Genomic DNA, 14,581 nt, shown 5'->3' on the forward strand with positions numbered 1-14,581 from the left:
ACCCGCGGGTATACCCGTGCTATTACCCTTTAAATTACACCACGTACTTTGCGAGTGGTCATGGTCATATGAAGAGATACAAAAGGTAGACGACGAGTAACAAAAGAGTTTTAAACAGATTGGAGAATCTCAGGCTCCTTGAAGTCCTTCGCTACGCGGGTGCCTGTCTCCTGCAACGTGGGCGTCAGTTCCAGTCAGCTAATACAAGTATGGTAGTTACTTACGTCTATGTCTTGAGCGACGTCGGGTCGAGGCTCTCCTCGAGCTACCGAGCTAACCAGCTCCCTTCTCACTTCGAGGCCGATCTGTAAATGCGGATTAACGCGAATAACGTCGAGGAGAGCGTCTTTTTGGTCAGGGGTGAGATCCGGCGAGTATCTATAAAAAGCCAGATTTAGATTTGTACCGATATCAAATGCAACAACCTAACCTCTGGCAGAAAGCTAACAGGCTTTGATGCCAGAGCACTGGAAGCTTTTGGGCGTCACCACGCCCACCGGCCTTGTAAGTGTTGGAAAGACGAATAAAATGGAACACCAGGGCATCAACAACTTTGTATGGAAGTTGGTACTTTTTGTCAATCAGGACGCGAATAAATAAAGAGTTTGGTCCTGGGAATAATAAGTTACCCTGAAGATAGCGAACAATGATACTGTACCTGTATAGTCCATGTTTGCTATCCGAAGTAGAGCTGCTGCCGAATGCAAGACAGGCACTTTCTTCTTAGTAACGACAGAAGCGATGATAGCGGCCTCTTTAAGGGTACAGCCGTTCTAGTAGTGGTAGAAGTGATTAAGCATGATTAAAATTGTATGTGCGATGACCCACCTCCAACATCGGAAACACGATACCCTGGAAGAACGCTGCAGGTTTGAATAATGCACGCTTTAGGCATTCATAATATTGCACGTTGAGCTTTTGATTGCTCTGTATATCCTCCCGTATTGCGTCCAGGAGGACAACGGAAAGAAATAGTTGAACCTGAGCAGGCTTCATCGTGGACACGAAAATTCGTGTTGCTGCTCTGCATGCATGAGGGCTCCAATTTTCGGGACGAGTAAGCGCTAAGACTCTTGCCCATGCCGGGAGCGAGGGAATAACTTTGAAGAATTTTGGTAACGGCCCCGACTTATACCCGTGCAGGAAGATTGCGAGTCTGAAAAAAAGAAATTCAGTAAACGACATTGCGTGAGCGAGGATATACGTACTTTGAATAAGATTCTACGAGTCTAGGATCAAGACCGAGTGCTGGATCAGGATGTTCTTGATCTAGAAAAGATGAGAGGATAGCCTGAGCGACCAGAATTTGATCCGTACCTTGCTGTACCTTTTGCACGATATTGAGACCATTGGTCTCCCCACTCTCCAATTTAGCAAAGATGATGTCTGCCAATGTTCGGCGTTCACCAGAGTTAGATGGCAGGAGTGCATCCAATGCCTGGATATCTCCAGAATCTAATTGCTAAGGGGGGATGGTGAGTTGCAAACTAGCTACATCGGAATATACTGACAAACATATCCTCTGCGTCGCCGTTATCACTCGTGTCATCGTCGTTACTGTCCTCGTCATCCGCGAATTGTATTCTGGGCTTGCGTTCATCCTCATGTCGAGGCTCATTTTCGTCCTCGGGCATGTCGATCTCATCTTGTTGATCCCTCGCGAGCTCGAATATTCTTCTCGACATTTTTGGGTCAAGAACTCCCTGTGCATTGCGCGATCAACCAATTTAACGAACATATTGCAGTGTACACACCTCTTCATCGCTAGAAGATTTCTGCCGCTTCGTGCGCTTCCCCGGTTGAGACACGCGACCATATTTCGCTTGTTGCGCGTCGACGTCCAGTTGTGCATGGAGAGGGTCATGCCTTGGCTTCACTGATTTCTGTACCCGAGGCATGATGGAATGTAGGAGGTTTATCGGAAATATTATTTTCTGATAGAATATTGATTACCTAATAATTACAATGTAAATCAGACGGACTGGTCGACTCCTGACGCGAAGTCCCGCGTCCTGATACAAGTAGTTCAAGGTGTTCTGCCTGTAGCTCTCCAGCGCTCAAAAGTTGCACAAGTCGAATTTGGTCTGGTATAACTATTAGACTAATACAAGTTAGCAGGTACGTTCGGCAAGGGAGTTACTAAGGTTCAATTTGATTCTCGTTTCCGCAGTGACGGCACAGGCAAAAAATTGACCACTGATTTCAGGCACACCGTGCTCTCTATCTCCCCCAGGATGTCGTCGTCTTCAGTTAAAGATGTAAGTCATTGTGTCACGGATCAAGGACTTCTCTTTACTATTTCTACGTGCAATATGGCCAAAAAATCATCTGAACAACCTGTACTGACCCTCTTTTTCTCATCGATCAGTGCCACTAATGCATTTTTCTACTCATAGACCCAGACCCAGACCCTAGATAAGAACGGCCAAGAAATCAAAAGTGTTGGCTTCCAACGCTTTGGGTTCGACTGTGAGGTGTCCCTTGACGCCCTCCGATCACTGTATCTTCGATCGCACTATGTGGTCTCGGTTTCTGAGTCCCAGGTTCAGGAGCTAGACGCAAAGGAAGAGGAAGGACGCGGGTATCTGACGCAAGGCCCCAATGCCTACCAGTCCAAGTCAATCTTCCATCCAGACACACAGTCAATCTCGTACACGACCCTTTCTCGCTTCGCCCCAGTTAAGCTTTTACCTCCCTCATCAAGGAAGCGAGTTCTTGTCACTGGGGGTGCTGGTTTCGTCGGTTCTCATCTTGTCGATCGTCTCATGCTCTTGGGCCATGAGGTTACCGTCCTGGATAACTTCTTCACTGGTTCAAAGACCACCGTGAGTCACTGGGTTGGTCACCCAAACTTTGAATTAGTCCGTCATGATGTTGTGGAGCCCTTCATGATCGAGTGCGATCGTAAGCCCTTTGGCCTTTGTGTACTATTTGCTGCCTGGCTGACGATCATGGAACCTCAGAAATATACCATCTTGCTTGTCCCGCATCTCCTCCACACTATCAGTTCAATGCCGTGAAAACCATCAAAACTTCTTTCATAGGCACGTTGAACATGCTCGGCTTAGCCAAGCGCACGAAGGCTAGATTCCTTATTAGCAGTACATCCGGTATGGTTCTTTTCGATATTGTACCTCTTCTTTACTAATTCCGCTCCAGAAGTGTATGGTGACCCTGAAGTTCATCCTCAACCGGAAGATTAGTGAGCCATACTCAGTTCGCTTCTGATTGTGTTTTTTATTATCTTGTAGCTGGGGTCACGTCAACCCGATAGGCCCTCGCGCCTGCTATGATGAGGGTAAACGTGTTGCGGAAACTCTCACATATGGCTTCCATCATCAAGATGGCGTGGATGTTCGGGTTGCGCGTATCTTTAACACTTACGGTTAGTCTTACACTCGTTGCCGTTTTCTATTACTTAACTATCACCCCTTAGGTCCCCGAAGTACGTTTTCGTCACGTTTTAATCAAACTCGAGCGCTGATCTAAGGTTGATCCCACAGTGAACCCTCACGATGGCCGTGTGGTATCCAACTTCATCGTCCAAGCCCTGCGCGGCGAGGATATGACCGTTTACGGCGATGGCACGCAGACTCGTTCCTTCCAGTACATCCACGACCTCATCGATGGCCTGATTGCCCTCATGAACTCCGATGAGTCGCGCCCAGTCAACATCGGTAACGGTGACGAATTCACTATTGGTGAATTCGCAGAACTCGTTCGCGAGATCGTAGAGAAAGTGCAAGAGGAAGATGGCATCAAACCCGCGCGCCGCGTGCAGATTGTTTACAAGCCAATCCCAACTGATGATCCTCAGAAGAGGCGCCCTGACACGACCAGGGCAAAGAGTAGCCTGGGATGGCAACCCCGCTGGTCAGTGCGGATGGGCTTGGAAGAGATGGTCCGATACTATAAGGCTAAGATGTCAGAAGGGAGCATGTAAGCAGCTAATTAGCGGTATTTACAGGTGGACTCTCAGTATCCTTGGAATCTTGGAATGTTGTTGTTACACTTTTTGTAGTCGATTGTGAACTTCATACATATCGGCAATTACTTTTACATGAGTAGTATGATCGTACTCTGAACATTTAGATGTGGATACATATATATGTGCTAAAAACATTAAGGTAGTTGTGAAATTCCAGACGTCGTGATGTGATCTGTGGCGGCCATGGGAAGAGAAAATGAAAATGAGGGTTAATACTTTTGGTACAGATATCATGACCAGTCACGACGGTAACAAAGCCTTCGTTATAAGCCCTTTAGGCAGCTGACCACTTTGTGTTACTACCTTCTGCATCGTTCCTCTAATAACGTGCTTGTCGACTGAGCTGGCATTGTAGGTTGTTCGACGCATGCGACCATCCTGCGCGACCTCGTCTGTGACGAGGCTTTCTTTGTTCGCAGTTAAAGATCCCGCTACTGGACGTTCCGGAGAGTTGGCAGTCTTGGAATGTGACTGTGTGTACCCCTTGTAGGCGGCTTGGAGCTCAGAAGTGTCTGTAGTCTTATGAAGCACGATAGGATAAATACGGAGAGCATGCGAACGTACCAATGTAGCTATTGCCATGTTTGTCTCCTTGGAACCAATGAGCTTCCTTCTTCCGTTCAGAGTACCTTGGAGTACAAAAAGGTTAGCATAATGAAATTGGAGCGCGAACGCTGTGACTGACTTCCGCAACGGCCGACCATCTCTCCCAAGAGGACAGTATGCTTTATCCAAGTCCTTCGCGTAAAACATCAGGTTTTCCAACTGACTTTTCGCGACATCGGCTTTTACACATGAAAATGAAAGAGGAGAACAAGGATCCCTTTCGGCAATAGATGGAATGCCGACGAATTCCGCAAGCTTCGATAGAGCTACCTTCGAGCGTTCTCGTATGGTCATATTTGAAGGAAGGAGGTCGGACCGTGCACGAGGCTGTTGAGCAAGAAACTTTGAGAAGACCTGGTTCACTATCGAAGCGCTTCCAGGGATGATGTTCAGACAAGCTTTGGCGCCTGCAAAAGACGTGAGGCAGGCCGCTATGCGCAATTACAGGCGCACCTACCCTTGACAACATACAACCGAGGTCCATTTTGAGCGTTTGGTAAATGCTGTTCAAGTTTCTCCGCGTATTTTAGCGGAGCTATGGGACTTGCTTCTCCCTGTAGATATGCATCAACACTCTGCTCGTTCCTCCGATCACAATTGCGGGATCAATACCTGAATAATAAGAACAGGGCAAACGATACTGGCAAGTTCTTCGGGTCTCAAAAGCGTGCGCTTACGTGACACGTGAGCTGAAAACGCAAATGAACGCCATATAGAGCTCACATTCATCATAATGTTAACAAGTTCTACTATCCTCAGACGTTTTGTCGGAGGTGTGTATTTCTCCCAGTAGGCTATCAACTGTGATTGACTCAGCAATTGTGGTGCGATTGGTCGGAAATAACATACATCATCTTGAAGGTCTAGATTGTCGCTCTGCGGCGTGCACGTGGCATCGTAAATTTGCTAACGAGTTGCGTGCCATGATCGGCGACTTACCTCCCCAGTCATAAAAGTCACTACTTCGTTCCCTGCATGTTCGAATGAGTCGAGGTCGGGTGCATGACACCATAATTGAAGGAGTTCGTCGTAGGCGTGGAAGACCCATTGAAGTCTAGACAAAATGATCAGAAAACAACCGATCAATGTTACAAAAAAGGACATATATACTCTGTCGGTGGGGGGACGTCGCATAAAGTCAGACTTAGGACTTGCTCAGGCCACCTAGACTGACAGTCAGCTGGTATCTATCACGCATTCGAGGACATACAATGTAGTAAGTCTTAGAGCTGCATTGACAGAAATGCCCTCGAATGCCAATATGTGTGAGGGAGGTAAGAGTAAAGCCTTTGATTTAATTATCAGAAACCGGCTTATAAAAGTCTAATGAATGAATCGCACCTGGCAGGCCATAGCGAGATCTGCAGCATCAACGTAGCTGTCGTGCCATTGGCTGGGTCTACATCGTGATCGACCGCAAGTCCGCTGGTCAAAGGCTATTAAGTTGTATTCTTTGGAGAGTCTGGGGTCGTCGAAGTGTCTAATCAACCAGCTGGAGTCCAGAAATAAGGGATGAAGGAGGATACAAGTGGGCCGCTCTGGGTCAAAGCTGCCAACATTACCGTAGTCAGAGTTCGTGATGTACCATATCGACACATAGTCGTCCCTGGATGGGATATCGATGTAGGGCATACGGAAGCAGAGCAAGAAATCGACCAACGACAAAACACCCACAAGTTTACAAAATAGTGTTATATATATAAAAGGGTCCAAGTGACAACAACGACCGCCTCCCTAGAAGGCCCTGACGGCCTTGGGTCAAATGCGATCAAATTTCTCATAAATAGCCGAGTAGCCTTCAAGAGGACAAGCTAAAAATTATGAGCCAAACTTGTACATACATGGATATTTAATCCATGAATATGATCGACAAAACGAGTCGCTGCCTTCCAATTATTCTCAATTAAAAATGAGTACTTGCTCCCGTCTCAAATTGCCCTCCAAAGGTCTGCAGTACTTTCTGAATTATTGCCATTGCTCATCGATGCGTTTGGCGCCCCACTTTTAGTGTGTGGTTATTTGCTATAAATTCATTAATAATGACAACCAAGCTTTATACTCACGGTCCGGCTCTCCCCTCCCCAAGCCATTCTCAGCCATCCCCGTTGTCAAGAACCTAGTCTTCTTCCTAGAATTTTGATTGACGTTACGAACCACTAGCCCCCATTCACGTGATGGAATGTCGCGGTAACAATGAATCTGGGCAAATAAATACGGCCGAAATGACAACGTCGGAAACTTCCGCACCGCCTTGCCGCCGCAACTGTTTTGTACCTCAAGATACATAATGGCAACAGAGATCTACTTCTTTGAAGTTGGAGTCAGTCGGAGTCAGCTTTTTGATTAGTCCCAGATTTCCCGTTCAAATTGGTTGTGTCTCGAAATGAGAAGATCCGAGGACGTCCTACTGCTCGAGCTGCGCAAGTTCTACGATTGCGATAACTGAAATTTGTTATCGCGTACGACATGCCGCAATGCAGGCAAATGGAAGCGACTCAAGCTTCCTCCCAGCGTCTCAGTTCCTCTCACGTCTCCGTCTCCTCAAGTAAGTGACTCGAGTATGCCATCTTGCGCATGTGCTCGCCGCCGATAGCATAACGAATGCCATGTTCTTCATTACCGGGATGGCTAGGCCTAGAACATTGTTCGACGGGCAGGCAATCAGCTTCCGACATTCGCACGCAAGCTCCGTCACGGGGTAAAGTTACCTGCGGCTCTCATCCCTGCAGGGGTAGCTCTTGCCGCACACGGTAGTTTTATTGTGCTGGGTCCGAAGATACTTTGTATCTGCAAAGATGACGAGGCACGGAACAGAAACATTTACAGATCCTCATTACCCCACTATGCCTTCCAAGACTTGAATTACTCTCTGTTGTTTCTAATAACACGGCATTGAGATTGGTACATGTCTTCGTCGCTACTTGGATACTCACCTCTCTATCGACCCGCAAATCAGAAGGGAACATAGTTGGTACTCCGAGGCCTTCGAGCGTGGACTGCTGCTTCTGCAAGAGACCGTCCCATGCGAAAAGCACGCGTTCTGCATCAAATTTTTGCAGCTCTTTGCGAAATGCATCGTTTAGCATCTGCCATGTGTGTTAGAATGAAAACGTGGTGTTGATTGTACTCACATCTGCCTCATGTTGGGATATTCCTCCGCCAATCAAAGCGGCTCTGTGAGGGACATCGTTAATGACGAAAGGGGATCCATTGCTGGGAAATGTACGGACTTGGTCTGCGTAACCTTGACTTTATTCTCGTGTTTTCTATGTATAGTAAGTCGTTCTTCCCACAACTGTCTCTCCAGGTCATTCTGCTCTTTTCGTAACTAAAGTTCAGGAATCATATAATGTGAATGTGTAAAGACCGCCGGGCAGACATACATGGGATACAGCAGCAACGAAATCTGCACTTTCTGCTAGTTGTGTGAGACGGGGCAAGGCCTGCTGAAATGACATCATGCGAAGGTCTTGCCCATGCGTAAGAGCATTGGTGCTCTGATGAACCGACGCTGCTGGAGGCTGAGGGATAGGACGGTGACTAACCGCTTGTGAAATTTGTAGGGGAGTCTGTTGCGTAGTAAAACGTGATGTCGAAGGTTGTGAGGGCCTTGATAGAGTTTTAGGTTCGGATGAATTAAGTTGGGAAAGTAGGTCAGCCACCAGGGACGACGACTTGGACGCATCGTTTGTGGTGGCAGGTGGTTGCGTGAGGGGTGGTGTAGCCTGAGGTGTTGTTGAAGTCGGCGGTGTACCCTGGGGTGTGGTCGAGGTCGGTGGTGGATTCTTGGCTACGCCATTGAGGTCAGCGCCACCGCCAATGCTCTGCTGCCAGGCCTGTGACGACCTCAATTGGTCGAGCAGAGCTTTGATACCTGCAGGATCCTATTAGTGGTCGCGAATCACGATCGATGTCAGTATCCATAACGTTGATCGGCTTCTTCATCGCTCACATTGATGTTCGTGAAGTTCATGAAGTCAGTGGCCGCTGACTAAGACACTTTCTAGTATACAACTCAGTACTATTTTAGTTGCGCGGACGTTTCTTGTGATCTCGAGTCCGATAATGAATTGAAAAACTATACACATATGGTGAAGTGAAGCCAGAACAGCTCCGAGTCCTCGAGGCCGTCATGTGAGATCGCCGAATTAGTATTTTGACATTGTCTTTTGAGCTGGTGGGTATCGTTACTTGATCGATTGGATTGGTCGTGTAGGGAACTTGTCATGATACTTTCGAGTCTAGGATAATCATATACGCCAGTAAGAACTAAAATTTCACAAGTAAGAGTCATATATATTACATGTCATTTCGGACCGGGTCTCTGACCAAGATAGTTTTTCCCTAAATGCTAAGTCCTGAGCTTACTTCCGACTCGGAAGCCCCGAGACTATCAGATCCCCGGGACAGGAGAAACCTTGTTGAAAAGCACGTGCCTTGCAAGGTGCCGGCCATCTTCGGGGCATGCCCTGATTAGTAAAAGGCGGTAGCGCACTGCGTCCCGATCGAACGTCACAGCGTACTCGATCGTAGCCGTCCCGTGCGCCGCGGCCCGATCGGAGCACTGCATCGGCAACCGTAACCACCCAAGACTCGATCGTAAGTCCACTACGGAATGACTCGGATGATCTCACATGTAAATTTTAAAACTTTGACAGGGGCTCCGAACGGAGTTGTGACATTTTACCTACTATACCTCGAGGTTTAATTATTAAATGTGTCAACGGAGCTCAACGGTCGCGTAACTAGTACGTGTCTACGTGTGTACCCAAACGACCCGTCGCAACTTGACAACCCACTGAGCGGACAGTCAGACAGCTGAAAGACGAAACAAACGTACCGAAGCCTTGAACCTCTCCGCCGGTTTGGAATACCGCGGAGATGTCTGATAATCGCGCACTTTGCGCGACATGGTGACTAACATGCTGTGTATATCATACGTTTTATGTACGCAGACTCAAGTCAAGTGACTGACAGCTATTCCAGGAACGAAACCAGTGTTCTGCCAGCAAGTTAGTGTACGTTTGATTTCGTGCAAGTCAAAATATAAATGAATAAATTTGAATCACTGAATTCAGTCGACGTAAAATTTGGGTTTAATATTGAAGTTTGCTGATTGTAGCGAATCCATACAGACTTGGTGTTTGAGGGGTAGACAGGAAAACTACTCATCGAGGACCGATCATCGGCAGGATAAAAAATCGGATAATCCATGTGTACTATATATCCAATACAACTCAAGATCCGAGCTATCCATAGTCCAGTAAACCCCTAAGCTGATCGCGGTTCCGCGAGTGAACGGACCAAAGGCACTGCGGAAGGCCGATTGATGATTTGCATGATATGATTTCCGCGGTTGGCACATCCTCCTCGTCGGCAGCTTAATGAGATCCGGACCGTGGTCCACAGGAAGTGGACTCATCTTGGTCAGCATTCTCATCATCAGACTACAGGCGCTTGGCGGAACAACGTTGTTGCAATAGTGATCTTTCATGAATGTGCATAATTTTAATTCCGCGAGAACTGTAGTCGATTGGTAACCGTTTTCGCCATATGGTAAAGAGGCAAAGTCGGATGAGGTCGGCTGCACGATGAGACGAGGGGGTTCGAAAGGATAGTTGAAATTTGGGCCAGAGCTTCCGAATAGTCGCGCAGATAACACACGGTTTAGCCGTACGATTAACCGGAAGAATTGGGACTGATCATGCAATGGGTAGTAGCCTATAGGCTCGCAAATACTGTAGTACTTTAAATGAATGAAAGGATTTAAAAGATTCCACGCACAGCTCGCTTGGTTATTTGAGGTTATTGCTCGCTGTTCGTGATACAACCCACGTGAGTTGGTTTCCCCCGAACAGAGCAGAAAAAGGATGACAGCCGCAGTACGATTCACATAAGTATCACTTTGACAAGTTCTAGACACGCACTGGTTTCCTTCACCAAAAGCTCTGCGAGTGATCCCACCACCGAGTTCCGTTCGAGGGCTTCTTGAGGGCCTTTGCCATTAGACCAGTCGGAAGGCCCCAGAGGAGGAGGGTCCAAGTGTTTCAAACGCTAGTGGTCGATACACGTGGAAACTGCATGGATCATATGTACGCATCATATCACGCGATCATCTTAGACTCCCTCAACGGAACCTGTCAAAGTTACGTTCAGGTTCCTAGCAGGTGTTCCCTGTCATTCAATGTCAGTAAAGTCCACCGGTTTCTCACGGAAATTGCAGCCTAAGCCAGTGTAACCGAGGAAAAAAGGCGTGTAGAGTCGTAGGACTGGAGCAATGACTCGAACTGTTTAGCCTTTGGAAGCGAAGTGCGACTCAAGTAGAAGATTCGAAAATTGCAAATATATGATCAGGCCCCATAGTGATGACTTGAGATAATTGTACGGTTGACAGGGGATCGAGGAATATCGACTCAGTCACCATGTTACGGAAAGAGGGGAGTCTAGTGCCTCAGTATGCCATCAGTATGATGGAAGGCGATGTGCTAATAAAGTAAGTTTTGGGACTCCTGCCTCGTGTTTAAGTGACGACGACATCCCGTAAACATGACCAATATAAGTTGTTCTATAGTAGCAGTATCAATAGCGGGGCAAATGACAACAAAAAGGATTGATAGAAAACACAAAAGTTTTGAAAGAGAACACGTACTGAACGACATCGACAAAATGGAACCACTACTCGCAGTGGTTACCCGTGTACTAATAGCCAAAAAAACTGTGCGAGAGTCTCGGAGGATGGAGCGACGGATCAGGCAGCCGTTCTCGGGGCAGTGTGCCGACGACGATTGTTGAGATCAAAGTGACCCGCCACAGCCGCGGCGCCACTTGCTAAAAAGAGTCACACGCAAATGCGGAAATGGTCAGCAAGCGATATAAGCGCTGCAGCTTTCGGCACATGAGAAGACTCAACCGATGAGGACTGTTGAGAATTTTAATCTCGACTCCCGGGTGCCTTCGTTGCACAGTCTATCAGTCATGTTAAGGGACAAGTAGTACAATGATAAAACTGATGACGGCGTCGTCACTAGAGTAAATCTGCTGTGGGAAGGAAAGTTACAAAATAGGCGGCCGAGGGCCGAGGTGTTTATTACGGTTCAAATTATTATTAATGTGACAAATGTGACAATAAATATTAAATAATGTTGCCACCTAACTTACCCACGACTACCGAGCCTCCTTCCCTTCTTTACGCCCTGCCTCGCTGCCGCATCAACATCTTTCTTATTCTTCCTTTTCTTGCAACCGCGTCCGTCGTTTAATTCTGTACTTTCTTCCTCATCACTCTATCTTCCCTTGATTTCAGCCTCCTTTTGCCCTATCAATGACATCCGTAGATCAGGCAGAGCAGTCTGCTCAGGCGAGTTCATCTCATATGATGAAGACCACAAAACGGGGGAGGCCTTTTCTCAAGGTGAGCTTGTATAGTCTTCTCAATGACATTAGCTAATTGCTTCGGCGCAGGATACCCTTGACCTATTTGCAACGCTCATCGTATCTCTTCATTTGACCACCCACAAGCAGTATTTTCGCACTTTCCCGAACTCATTCACCACGTCCGTACTTGATCGCCCATTTACACAACTTACATCTCATACTCTTTCTCAGGGATGAAGCTGCTGCGAACTTGGCATCTCTCAAGTTCTCTCAGTCAAATCGCGGGCCGGATCCCAGAGATAAATCACGAATAGTGACGACCACAACCACCACGACATTCTCGATGACTCGTGACATGGCAAAGGCTATGTGTCAACACTTCATGGACGCTCGCTTGATCGAAAACGCCGCCGATCTTGGTAGCAATCTTTTCAAAGATCGCGGTACTTATGTCCTCACGCCCAAGGGTCTCCATGTCCTGGAACGATTCATATCCAAGAACGGCATGACTTCCGACCATCTGCAACCCGTATTTGCCTCCCAACCAATATGCATCAAGCTATTACATTTAGAGCGTCGGTCGGCTGATGACGAGATTATCGTTACACAATCCGTCATAACTGCGCTCTTCCGTCGATTTGTTGGTCGTCAGCCCAACTACCCCACCCAACTGTCGACCAATCCGCAAGACGCCTTTCAAGAATACCACGAGCGATCCAAGGGTGTACCTTTAATGGATGTGCAAGAGCGCGCGCTGAGCAAACCCACGGTCATGCACAAGCACTGTTTCGCTGCCGTGAGTGCTCTTGAATGGCTCTGCGACTTCACCTCTGTTGTTGGAAGAGAAGAAGCGGCAGAGATGGCTGCTCAGTTTGTTCGCTTCGGCCTCATCACATTGGTTAGCGACAAACGGAAAAACAACGACTCTGCCATCATTTTCACCGTTCGTGGCTCTACCCCAGGCGGGAATTCTCCAGTCAGCGTAAGTTCCAGTTCAACGAGTCATTCGCAGGTGTTCTTATCGAATCGTTTGTTCCAGCAACACGGAGAGTTCCGATGTACAGCTAAAGCTATCTATAGAATCACAGACGAAGGCAAACGACTCGCTCAGTGGGACGAAGTCAGCACGTCTCCTCTCAGCTCGACGGTGAACCTGCATCATGTCGAGCGCTCGTCGCTAGAAAGTGAATCCATCAATGGTACTCCGAAGACGGGAATTGAAGCAGCTGATGCTAAAATCCATCGTCGCATATCCATGGCGGAGAAGCTAAATTCCAGTCACGAGGCTGCAGAGAAGAAAGGCAACGTCAAGAGCAATACCGACCGCCTCAAATATATCCTGGAAGAACCATCATATCGCGCCCTCTTCCGTGATTTCCTGAAGGCGAACTTCTGTGAAGAGAATTTGGCGTTTTGGATGGATGTCGAGGATTTTAAGCGCAAGTTCAATACGACTTCCAGTGCACAAGCTGCAGCTCCTACTCGCTCAAGCAGCAAAGCAACTCCAGGTCAAGCCGCCATGGAGAGACATCACGAGGCTTTGATCCAGACTGCTTTCCAAATATACAACAAATACCTCGCGCCATCAAGTCAGAACGAGCTCAACATTGATCATGGTCTTCGGCTCGATCTCGCCAATTATCTTGGTGAAGTGATGGTTGGCCTGCACGGCAAATCGTTCGACGGACAAGTAGATGCTAGTCAAGCTGGCTCTTTCAACGCAACGCAACTGCAAGTTTTGATCAAACTTTACACGCGCATCCAAACGCATGTTCTTCGATTGATGGCTATGGACTCGCTGCCCAAGGTAGGCTTCTTTTTTGCTTCCAAGATTTTCTCCCTCTTACGTTATTAATATGTCTGCAGTTCATTAAAACGCAGCGGTTTCTGGACGCACGGCAGTGGCTTGGAGAGGGAGATGCGCCAGGTGATGACGTCCAATTCCTCACCAGTCCCCCTGCTCCTCCTGGCCTCGGTTCTGAGGAGACCGGTGGGGCTTACATCACGGTGTCTTTGAAAGGCAGTGAGCGAGAACACCGGCATCACCACAGAGACATACCAGGGTCGCCACATGTCTCATGAGCGAATGTTCTCTCCATCTCGCTTTTCATGGACTTATTCATTGCTACTCTAATTGTGGCGTGCTTGCGGATGCCTCCTGCACGACATCGTACAATCATCAACCCGGCTGACCACCGTATGCTCACCATCCATGTTGTTTTCTCCTTTTATCGCATTTGATTCCAAACCCGGGGGGTTATCGTTCATAATTTCTTCATCGCCGTAATTGTTTTCATCTCTTTGGCATCATCCAGTATAGTATCCTGGGCCGGCTTGTCATGCTTTAACAATATTCCCCAACCCTGTCGAGCCTTCCCATCTCATCGCATTACGACGGTATCTTCTCTACATCCAGTCCCTTCGCGGTGTACAGTCTACTTAATACCCTACACTTACCTACTGCCTTGTTATGTAGGTAGCACTTAATTTCATGACTTCCTGTCGTATATCAAGGAGTCATATGCTACTTGTTGCATGTATGTACTTGAGGTGGATTGATTGGATCATCTCGCATGTCGTGATCTCTAGTGACAGTGTGATCGGCAAGATCTC

At 47.6% G+C, this 14,581-nt stretch overlaps 5 protein-coding genes across 5 annotated transcripts; 2 read left to right on the forward strand and 3 right to left on the reverse strand.

Moving 5' to 3' along the window:
- Positions 1–82: 82 nt before the first annotated feature.
- On the reverse strand, positions 83–1,952 carry HD556DRAFT_1389970 (Bystin-domain-containing protein). Its single transcript, XM_041303526.1, has 9 exons — positions 1,755–1,952; positions 1,512–1,703; positions 1,318–1,462; positions 1,209–1,269; positions 829–1,156; positions 659–773; positions 431–611; positions 225–378; positions 83–170 (listed from the first exon to the last, which is right to left on the reverse strand). Exons 1-9 carry the CDS (start codon positions 1,896–1,898, stop codon positions 111–113), a joined length of 1,380 nt encoding a protein of 459 aa, XP_041157625.1. The 5' UTR covers positions 1,899–1,952; the 3' UTR covers positions 83–110.
- Positions 1,953–4,077, forward strand: HD556DRAFT_1389977 (uncharacterized protein). Its single transcript, XM_041303527.1, has 8 exons — positions 1,953–2,118; positions 2,171–2,258; positions 2,397–2,904; positions 2,964–3,110; positions 3,160–3,202; positions 3,252–3,385; positions 3,437–3,445; positions 3,504–4,077. The coding sequence occupies exons 2-8, from the start codon at positions 2,235–2,237 to the stop codon at positions 3,941–3,943; spliced, it is 1,305 nt and encodes a 434-aa protein (XP_041157626.1). The 5' UTR covers positions 1,953–2,118; positions 2,171–2,234; the 3' UTR covers positions 3,944–4,077.
- Positions 4,078–6,398, reverse strand: HD556DRAFT_1389988 (alpha/beta-hydrolase). Its single transcript, XM_041303528.1, has 11 exons — positions 5,936–6,398; positions 5,805–5,881; positions 5,705–5,758; positions 5,534–5,648; positions 5,444–5,470; positions 5,318–5,395; positions 5,207–5,266; positions 5,052–5,148; positions 4,674–5,001; positions 4,553–4,617; positions 4,078–4,500 (listed from the first exon to the last, which is right to left on the reverse strand). Exons 1-11 carry the CDS (start codon positions 6,224–6,226, stop codon positions 4,229–4,231), a joined length of 1,464 nt encoding a protein of 487 aa, XP_041157627.1. The 5' UTR covers positions 6,227–6,398; the 3' UTR covers positions 4,078–4,228.
- Positions 6,399–7,427: 1,029 nt separating this feature from the next.
- HD556DRAFT_1445957 (uncharacterized protein) lies at positions 7,428–8,567 on the reverse strand (the record flags this gene model as incomplete). The annotated part of the gene is made up of 6 exons (XM_041307015.1): positions 7,428–7,472; positions 7,528–7,680; positions 7,726–7,768; positions 7,825–7,922; positions 7,978–8,478; positions 8,547–8,567. The coding sequence occupies 6 exons, from the start codon at positions 8,565–8,567 to the stop codon at positions 7,428–7,430; spliced, it is 861 nt and encodes a 286-aa protein (XP_041157628.1).
- A 3,174-nt stretch (positions 8,568–11,741) lies between these two features.
- On the forward strand, positions 11,742–14,542 carry HD556DRAFT_1390012 (regulator of G protein signaling domain-containing protein). The gene is made up of 5 exons (XM_041303529.1): positions 11,742–12,005; positions 12,056–12,147; positions 12,200–12,950; positions 13,008–13,775; positions 13,835–14,542. Exons 1-5 carry the CDS (start codon positions 11,916–11,918, stop codon positions 14,048–14,050), a joined length of 1,917 nt encoding a protein of 638 aa, XP_041157629.1. The 5' UTR covers positions 11,742–11,915; the 3' UTR covers positions 14,051–14,542.
- The last annotated feature ends 39 nt before the right edge of the window (positions 14,543–14,581 follow it).

This window comes from Suillus plorans (assembly GCF_016647745.1).
Source record: "Suillus plorans strain S12 chromosome Unknown HD556scaffold_48, whole genome shotgun sequence".
Classification (NCBI taxonomy): domain Eukaryota; kingdom Fungi; phylum Basidiomycota; class Agaricomycetes; order Boletales; family Suillaceae; genus Suillus; species Suillus plorans.